The sequence below is a fragment of the Engystomops pustulosus genome, chromosome 9 (assembly GCF_040894005.1).
Source record: "Engystomops pustulosus chromosome 9, aEngPut4.maternal, whole genome shotgun sequence".
NCBI classification, from domain to species: Eukaryota; Metazoa; Chordata; class Amphibia; order Anura; family Leptodactylidae; genus Engystomops; species Engystomops pustulosus.
Genome location: NC_092419.1, coordinates 102,796,786 through 102,806,769, shown reverse-complemented (window position 1 = coordinate 102,806,769; position 9,984 = coordinate 102,796,786). Strand labels below are relative to the sequence as shown.

At 42.5% G+C, this 9,984-nt stretch overlaps 1 protein-coding gene across 2 annotated transcripts; it reads left to right on the top strand.

Moving 5' to 3' along the window:
- The first annotated feature begins 2,255 nt into the window (after nucleotides 1–2,255).
- On the top strand, nucleotides 2,256–8,489 carry LOC140076923 (ficolin-2-like). Of its 2 annotated transcripts, XM_072123723.1 has the most exons (7): nucleotides 2,256–2,275; nucleotides 2,396–2,502; nucleotides 5,103–5,195; nucleotides 6,710–6,837; nucleotides 7,342–7,471; nucleotides 7,558–7,692; nucleotides 7,773–8,489. In XM_072123723.1, exons 1-7 carry the CDS (start codon nucleotides 2,271–2,273, stop codon nucleotides 8,024–8,026), a joined length of 852 nt encoding a protein of 283 aa, XP_071979824.1. In that variant the 5' UTR covers nucleotides 2,256–2,270; the 3' UTR covers nucleotides 8,027–8,489. The 2 variants fall into 2 exon arrangements, with proteins under 2 accessions (XP_071979824.1, XP_071979823.1); XM_072123722.1 differs by lacking the exon at nucleotides 2,256–2,275 and having other exon boundaries at nucleotides 2,359–2,502.
- Nucleotides 8,490–9,984: the final 1,495 nt, after the last annotated feature.

Here is a 9,984-nt window from a genome sequence, read left to right as displayed (position 1 = left end):
GACTGGCCCAGATCCCCCACAGACAGAGTAGCCAGGTTCTCTGACCAATCAAAAAGATGCCTACAATAGTAAGCCTGGAAACAGCATTATGATTTGCCCAACTCGTGACCAATCACAGCTAACCTAAGCCTATCACCGGGCAAATAGTGATAAATCACCTCAGAAATGCAAATGACTTCACCTGAGGTCAAAGAGAGGGCAGAGCCAAGTACATAATGCAATACCAGCAGGCCCATACATCTCCATAATACAGGAATCCCTCTCTCTCTGGGTCGGGTCACATGACGCATTGGAATAGCTGAAGAGTGATTTGCCTAATTAAACAGCTGTTAACACGTGTGTTTGCAAAACGCAACAGTTAATGCATTGTAAACGCATGTGTTAACATCGCGGTTAACCCTTGTGTTTGTTAATGCAATGTTATCGCATGTTAACATTGCAAGCGTTAACATTTGCATTTTGAAAACGCAAGTGTCAACAGCTGTTTAATTAGGCAAATCACTCGTCAGCTGTTCCAAAGCGTTTTTAAACGCATGCGTTAAAAGCGACATGTGACCACACCCTCTCTCTCTATATAGATACCATGCATCCCCTTACACAGTTAGTTCCAGGGGCCCCTACATTCAGGGACGGCAGTGGTGATCACTTGTAAGGTTGTTATCTGCGCAGCTTTTCTGACACCTGTATGGGGCTTATTCTATAAATACGACACTACGTAGTCCAGCACGCGCTCAGGGAATGGTTACTGTTATGTCCGGGGATGGCAGGACAAATGTTTGCAGAATTTCTTGGTTCATCCAAAGAGGAAGCCGAATCCTGCAAGAGATTATGAGGTATTAGAAGAACAAATAAATCATTTCTCTACAAAGCAGAGACGTCAGATACCCGGCAGCCGTCCAAATTCAGGTTTCTTCAGCGCAGCGGTAGCTTGTGTCTATATGTGTCATCTCCGATACAAGTAATAGGGGGCGCAGACACAATGTACCCCCCACTAGATTAAACAAATTGGGGTAGAGTTATCAAGCTGTCTAAAAGTAAGAATGTACTTAGTTGCCCATGGCAACAAATTACAGCTCAGCTTTCATTTTACCAGTGCTCATGAATATTTTAACCGGGAGCTGTAATTGGTTGCCATAGGGCAACTTAGCACATTCTTACTCGTAGGCAGCTTGATAAATCTGCCCCATTGTTCCCAAAATCAAATAACACCACAAAAAAGGTAAACAAAAACCAAAATGTAGAAAGCATAAAATAACACTTCAATAGATCAATTAAAACAAATCCATTTAAAAAGGCAACATACACAGAAAAAGTCCACCAGTGGTCAAATAACTAAATATACATGATAGATAGATGAATGTATAGAGGTCTAGTCCTCAGAACAAGTGGGTCACAATATATGTTACCGGATGCAGCCATTATCAGGCTCATTTCTCATTTTTAGAAATACATTGATCATTTTTTTATGTATATCTCAATGTTGGCAGTTGAGCCACGAGATATTTGAGGTATTCTATTCATTCTCCCTATAACCATTTTTATTATATATGTTTTCTACTCTTTTTAAGACTGATCATTAAAAGTTAATTATTTCAATTACATTCACCAGGAGTTTAATTGCCTTTCATTTAGGTGAAAACGGTTGGGGGATTATTGTACCCACCCATCCCTTTGTACTTTTTCATTGGAAGTCTTTTGATTAAAGAGACTGTGAGCTATATGTTCATCAACTGCTGTCTCCATGTGTGATCCCTGGCTGCTGCCGCTATCATCACGGGCCTCCCCTTCCCTTTCTGCCTGGAGAGCCCTTCACTACACGTACACCAGGAGTTCCCCAGGGGTAACCGTCCACTACATTACGGCCTCCCCCTCTTCTTGGATCCCCTCACTGGCCGTGGACGAGGCCTGTTCACCTGCACCGCATAATTCGTGGCTTGACTCTGGCGCAAGGCTGCACATCAAACCAGGCACTCGGGTACCAGGGCCCCCACACTAAGGTCAGGCCCCGGTGGGTGGACATTGTATCCACATGTATTTGTGTGAAATAATTACGGTAGGTGTACACAGGCTTTCAAACTAACACTCCAATAATTTTAAGGTATTTTTATTCGTATTTAAAACAAACACCCATCACTGTTCTCCCCTTACCCTTCTACTAGTTCCTGCTTTTCCAGTGTGGAACATTGGCTGCACATTCAGCTTGAGCCTGGGGCGGTGTGAGAGGTAAATACGGCCTTGAACATCTGAAGAAAGGAAATAGAATCGAGATTATGAGGTAAAGTAATGCAAACGGTCTTAGGAGTTCATAATAATTGTCTTCAGGGCTTTTAATTGTTGCCAAATAACCAAGGAGACCTACGTAGAGATACATGTATTACTGCTCTATAAATCGTAGGCTTCTGACACGGGCAGGATCATTGCTGTGTGTACAGAGAACAGACACCACTCCAGGTATGAGGGCGGCCATTGCTTTCCTGCTCGTGGTCTCTATCAGCTACTTGGGTAAGATTTCTCCTGGATCCATTACAAAATATACAGATACTAGACTGTTATACATATAAATATGTTTGTAAATACCTTAAATACAATCTAAAACTGTTATAAACCAATGTTGTATTTAATAAGGCACAAAGCAAGAAAATAAGTTCAATAATATTCTGTGCATATGTGCATAAACCAAAAAAACTAAGTTGGTGTGTCATGAGGCAAGGTGTAGAAAATTAGAAAAAATCTTTATTGGGTTAACACATTTAGCATACAGGAAAAACTCAAGATTAAAATCAATTAAAAAGTACTACATACATACAAGAAATGCAAAGTTGGTTACACGGGTAGGCGTAAACCAACAGAACCCCCTCACACATGAAATGTAACACTTCCAAAGTAACCTGTAAACACCTGACTGTGTGTGCTAACTAGTCCCAATTGTGGACAAGGCAATGAATACAATCAAGGTATATGACATAAAAGGGTAAATAGATGTTGCGTAAAGCCTAAATACATTACACTGCACACGGAACCGTGGTGTTCCAGTCGGTAGAAAAAAGATCAAGGAGTTAGATCATGAAATGAAGGTGGAGGGGGTGGAGGGTTCCCCACGCGTTCCGTCTCCTACTAGGAGACTTCCTCATATTCTGTGCATATGTTTCATTATTTCAATCACGTTTCACAAAAAATGAAAATAAAAGAGAGGAAATGAATAATCGTCTGAATAGTTCATATAAGTAATGTGAGCAATTTTTCATATATAGTGGAGGTATAACAATGCTGAAATAGTATTATATTATTGTCTAATAATAATAATAATCTTTATTCAGACTAGTACTGTCATGATCAGGGGTAGTGGGGTAGACAGGCACTGCTGTCACTTAAAAAATCAGGAGAGAAATCTTTCTATTTGCGGCCAACCAACAGAAAGAATATCAATGAAGGGGGAGTGCATATTTTATCTTCGGACATAGCCAGGAGACACTCGGCTAGTGGAGACCTGAGCCCAAGGCCGATTCTAGGGTTTTTGCTGCCTGAGGCGAAAATTAAAATGACGCCCCCCCCCCACGCCACGCCACAACACCAGACCCCCCCCCCCCCCCCCGCTTCCAGGATATGTTCGGCCCACTGAATTTATTTCCACATTTTTTAAAAAGGATTTACAACCTGTTAAAAAAAATGCTAAAAACATTACTTAAAATTAGTAACTGGCCCTCTGTGACACCACACGTGGTACCACTAGCCGGTCAGTGACACAGACAATAGTGCCATCTAGTACCTCACAGGTGACGATCTGCTCCATCAGGAAGAGGACTTCGTTACGTCTTCTCCCACCCAGAACTGTCTTCAGCTCCCGGCACCACATCTCTGCACTGCACCAATAATATACCACAGTCACTTACAGTATATATTCACAGAAATAACAGCGCTCCTAAATCATATACTGCACCTCTCATGACACAATGAACCACTCTGCCCCCCCCCCCCCATACACACAGAGTGGATAAAGAATCCCTTCTTCATTTATTTTAAAATTTATAATAAAAGCTCCTCTCCCCTAATTAAATTATATAAAGATCCGATAGTTTAATTAAAATCTGACCCCTATATCCAGATTCTCCCACGTTTAACTATATACAGATTTACCGCCCCCAAATTTTATTTAAATCATGCCCCCACTTACTTAAATTACATACAGTACCCCATACAAACCATCCCCAGGTTACATAATGTCCAGCTCACCTCCCATATTATATAATATACAGCTCCCTTTATTTTAAAATAAGCAGCTCCCATTTTCTTAGCTATACAGCCCCCCCATTTTCTTAGGTATACTGCCCCCCCCCCCCATTTTCTTAGATTAACAGCCCCCCGTTTATTTAGATATACTGCCCCCCCCCGTTTATTTAGATATACTGTCCCCCGTTTATTTAGTTATACTGTCCCCCGTTTATTTAGATATACTGCCCCCCGTTTATTTAGATATACTGCCCCCCGTTTATTTAGGTATACTGCCCCCCGTTTATTTAGGTATACAGCCTGCCTTTTATAAAAACAATAAAGCAATCCACTCACCTTGACTCCTGTCACGCTCCCCCGCCGGCGTTCGCGTCCTCTTCCCGGGTCTTCGGCTGGCTTGAGCTCTGTGAAGGGACGCAGGCGGCGTGACGTCATCGCACGCTGCCTGAGTCCTCCAGAGCAACAGAGCGGCACGGACAGAAGGGTCTGTGCCGGTGCCGCTCTGTACTTCATTCGCGTCTGTCTCTTAAAGAGACAGGCGCGATTGATTTTTCATGTGGGCGATCCGGGCGGCAATCGCCACCCGCATCGCCCACATTATGGCCGAACGAAAACCAGACGGATTCGGAAAAAACGCTGCATTTTTAAAAAAAATCTGTCGCAGGGCTTGCACTTACCTTCACTCAGCCCGGCTCGGTGTACTCCAGTCAATGTCAAGAAATGTCATCAATGTTTGGCTATAACCAGTGTCTATAATGGGACTGTTCAAGAAAAACTGCAAATATTTCACAGTAAATATAGAATCACATCTCGGAAAATACATTATGATGGCAAAACTATCTATTTTTGATGAAAATTTTTTTCATCATTTATAGGCGGCTCAGAGTGTCTGACCGTTCTTCGAGGATGTCCTGGGGCTCCAGGTGCCAAAGGAGAGAAAGGAGAACACGGCCCACCAGGGGAGAGAGGTCAGTGTAATATCCTCTAAGAACGCTGACAGTGATGATTTATATTAGGTCATATTATATACTTATATATATACTTATTCCCAACTACCTGAGTTTCTGTCCTTTGTGGTATATACTTACTTCATAACATACCAGGTATCTGCTATGGCGCTTACTGAAGATGGTATCTAGATGGCGGACGCTGTCCCTGGGTGATATATAATGAAAGTAGTTTCTACTGAGACTTCTAGAGGCTTCCCAGGTAATGTCTGCTAGGATTTTGTGATTTTACTGAAACTTTTACTGAATCTTCACAATGTGGTATTTTTTGGTTTTAATCACTGAGACTTTTTTATGATGGCATTTACTATGAGTTTTTTCAAATACAACTACAAGTATTATCTAGTGGGACTTCTCCAGATGTTATCTCCAGAGGTATATCCACAAAGTACTGAGGCTGCGATACTCCTACAGGACTGACTGAAATATTTGTAGGTAGTTTGTATAAAGATTTCTTCATGTAGTTCTCGATTGGACTTCTCTTGGTCACATCTACTGATTCTTTGCTGCGACTTCTTCAGGACTACATTTTTTTAGTTGTATTTCCTGAGACTCAACCTATTTCTGTTACTCAACCAAAGTGTTATCCGGCCAATGTCTCTTGGTGTGTATTCAGACCTTATAACGTGTGTATGAAATCTATGGCTCTGATATGTTGTGTCACAGTCTATGCAATGTTTCTTATATTCATATATATTCTTATATCCTGGAGGAAGTACAGGAAGGTCTGAGCCGCCCGGGATACAAGGTTAGATTGTAGGTTCATACATAAAGTTACAGAGACATGTCAGCTTTCTAGACCTAGAATGACCTCTCTATACCGATAACCATCAGGGCTGGTAACATTGGCATCATATTATATTGCTTTAATGCTCTAATTCCCTCATCTAACGCTCTCTTATCTATGATATTTAGTTTCTGTGATTTGTATTTCTTATCCATCTTGCCCTCACTAAGCTCCTCCAGGTTATGTGATGTACATCGCTGTAAAAAAAAAAAGAGCGGGGACGTGAGGATTATCCCTTAAAAGGGCTATCCTCACGTCCCATTGATCCACCTACCACCCGATCTACCTTTATAGGTAGATTTGTGGTGGTAGGTTCCCTTTAAAGAAAATCCTCCTGGACACCAGTAATGTTCTGGATTTACTGTATCATTGCAGAATGGAAAAGTCACATTGATCCTGGGGGAGTCCTTACTTTTCTTACCTTGTACTGACCAGTCACTTCCACTATAGAAGGTTCTGTCCTCACCAGGGAATGGATATAAGATACAGCTTAGAGTAAAGGTTCTGGATGGAGATTATCAGATTAGTGAAGAACCAGGAATAATGTAGGGATGGACAGAGATGGTGGAATAGTGAGAGGTCCATGTATGACCACAGTGCCCATAGCTCTATAGCCAAAATAATCAGACACACAATATAATAATCGCTTCCACGTCTCCTTCCTTTTCCCTCTTCTTGTGTCTTACAGCTGCCCGGAACTGTAAATCTCTGCTGGAGAAAGGATTTACCCTGAGTGACTGGTACATTATATATCCTGATGGGAAGCAGCCGCTACGAGTCCTGTGTGATATGCACACTGATGGCGGCGGATGGATTGTACGTCTTTTATTGTTGGATATCATATTTTATATTACTATTAGACTCTGTCCTCATGGTGGTATCTGATTCACATTCTATGTTGGGTTATCTAACATATATTTTGGCCAAGCCTTATATTCAGAGTAGAAAAAAGAAGAGGTCTCCCATTGAATTCCATGGAGAAGGGGTTTGCCACAGATTTTCCTGACGGATAACACCCTACAAGCAGGATCCTTCATTGTTCCATCAATAATATCAATTACTTATCTAGATCTTTCTGGCTGCCAACTTATTAATTAATTCATCATTTTACTTTGATGAGAGAGACAATGCTTTGTGCTCAGACAACAAGATGAGGCATTAGGGTCCCAATCCATGAGACATCTTACCCTTGTGTTGTATTAGGCAGCGTTGATTGGTGGCAGACCCCAAGCAAGGAAATTACATTTCACATTAGTAGAATTATAGACATTTAGTCACATTGAATACAATAGTCCAGGTTTCAGCTTCTGTTTCTTTTAGGTTTTCCAGAGACGTTCTGATGGTTCAGTTGATTTCCTCCGGAATTGGGAATCTTACAAGATGGGATTTGGCAGTCATCTATCTGAGTTCTGGCTGGGGAACGAAAATATTTCTTATATTACTTCATTGGGTAAGAGAACACGTGTGTATAATCAGTATAATGTATAAATAGTTTGTAGTAAATTCTCTGTGACTTAAGATTTGCTTTCCTCACAGGTACCTGGGAGCTGCGCATTGATCTCCAGGACTTTGATTTCATAAACTCTTTTGCTAAATACAGTTCACTTAAAGTGATGGGAGAGAGTGAGAAATACAAGCTGGTGCTCGGGGGCTTTACTGGTGGGAATGCAGGTAAGAAGCAATGGTGTAATGGTGGATGTGTGGTAGATGGGTTATGGCTGTCTCTATAATATACTTGTGTCCTGCTGCAGGAGATTCTCTGTCCAACCATAACGGGATGATGTTCTCCACCCCGGACCAAGACAATGATGCTGAAACTTCTGCGAATTGTGCGAATCTGTTCAAGGGAGCCTGGTGGTATAACCAATGTCATCAATCCAACCTGAACGGGCTCTACCTTCCCGGGAAACATGACAGTTTTGCTAATGGAATTAATTGGCAGTCAGGAAAGGGTTATTACTATTCCTACAGGAAATCGGAGATAAAAATCAGACGAGTGATGTAAGGAAAAGGCTCAGTACTAGAGTCATCCTCTTCTGGGAAGTTTCTGATAATGTCTGTCTAGCTGTCTTAGGTCCTGCAGGGGTTGTCACCCACCTTCTATAGAAGCTGCCATGTCCTGTATTAGTGTGGGAGATAAGATTACAATAAGTCTGGATAAGTTTGTATTATCTTATATTTAGTGATGATTGTAGAGGAAATGTTCTTTAAAGGACATCAACCACCAGGATAAAGGATTGTAAACCCAGCACACTGACCTACTGATGTGCACCCCCTCTGGCAGGATCTACTCTTCTTTAAGCTTTCTATGCCATTGGTTTTAAGAAAAAAAAGGCTTTAAAATTATGTAAATGAGCCCTGGGGGCTCCAGCCATGCTAGATTTCCTTTAATATATAAGTTGACCGCTGGACATTTTTTATGTGGAGCTTCTTCTGTCTTTGCAAAATAAATCTATTTTATGACTGTATCCCTTGTTCTTATTATAACATATTTGGCTACAATTACCATAAGACATAAGCAGTTACAGCAGAGGGTTATGTGGTGGCACCAAAAAGTTTTGTTCAAATTGTAGCTGTGGATAGTTAGAAGAAACAGGAAGTAACAGTTCTCCTTATGGAGACTCCCAATTAAAGCCGTGTGAGTACTTATAGCCATTGAGGCTCCACTCAGGGGATTCTGGGAAAAAAATGCTAAGTTTTCCAGTATGGAATAAGGAAAACCACGCCTCTATAAGCTCCTTGTAAGGCAACTCCCTTGACATCAAACCAGTATATCTATTCCAGACAGGGTATCTTCAGTATAGCGTAGGGAACTGGTTTGGCTGCGTGAGATGCTCATTTAACCGGGTTGGCCACTCTTTTTCATAAATTGCCCATGTGCCTTTACTGCCTTAATAATAATCCCTGAATGTTTAACAATTGATTAATCATCCCTGATGCTTCCTTTAGTGCTGTCTGTAACTCTCTCTGGATCTTTGTATGCATGTCGGAGAGACTCATCCTGCCCCCTCCTCCCCTCTCCCTGTGTATGTCAGTGAGACGGACTGAGAGAAAAACACACACTGGAGGCTGCCATTAGGACGGACTGAGAGAAAAACACACACTGGAGGCTGCCATTAGGACGGACTGAGAGAAAAACACACACTGGAGGCTGCCATTAGGACGGACTGTGAGAACAACACACACTGGAGGCTGCCATTAGGACGGACTGAGAGAACAACACACACTGGAGGCTGCCATTAGGACGGACTGAGAGAACAACACACACTGGAGGCTGCCATTAGGACGGACTGAGAGAAAAACACACACTGGAGGCTGCCATTAGGACTGACTGTGAGAACAACACACACTGGAGGCTGCCATTAGGATGGACTGAGAGAACAACACACACTGGAGGCTGCCATTAGGACGGACTGAGAGAACAACACACACTGGAGGCTGCCATTAGGACGGACTGAGAGAAAAACACACACTGGAGGCTGCCATTGGGACGGACTGAGAGAAAAACACACACTGGAAGCTGCCATTAGGACGGACTGAGAGAAAAACACACACTGGAGGCTGCCATTAGGACGGACTGAGAGAAAAACACACACTGGAGGCTGCCATTAGGACGGACTGAGAGAAAAACACACACTGGAGGCTGCCATTAGAACGGACTGAGAGAACAACACACACTGGAGGCTGCCACTAGGACGGACTGAGAGAAAAACACACACTGGAGGCTGCCACTAGGACGGACTGAGAGAAAAACACACACTGGAGGCTGCCATTAGGACGGACTGAGAGAACAACACACACTGGAGGCTGCCATTAGGACGGACTGTGAGAACAACACACACTGGAGGCTGCCATTAGGACGGACTGAGAGAACAACACACACTGGAGGCTGCCATTAGGACGGACTGAGAGAACAACACACACTGGAGGCTGCCATTAGGACGGACTGAGAGAAAAACACAC

Bases quoted from the DNA above. Each gene is read 5' to 3' on its own strand.
- LOC140076923 (XM_072123722.1), top strand. From the start codon at position 2,370: ATGTATTACTGCTCTATAAATCGTAGGCTTCTGACACGGGCAGGATCA. The intron at 5,196-6,709 runs GTCAGTGTAATA...TGTGTCTTACAG, and splicing joins CGGCCCACCAGGGGAGAGAG to CTGCCCGGAACTGTAAATCT. The intron at 7,693-7,772 runs GTAAGAAGCAAT...GTCCTGCTGCAG, and splicing joins CTTTACTGGTGGGAATGCAG to GAGATTCTCTGTCCAACCAT.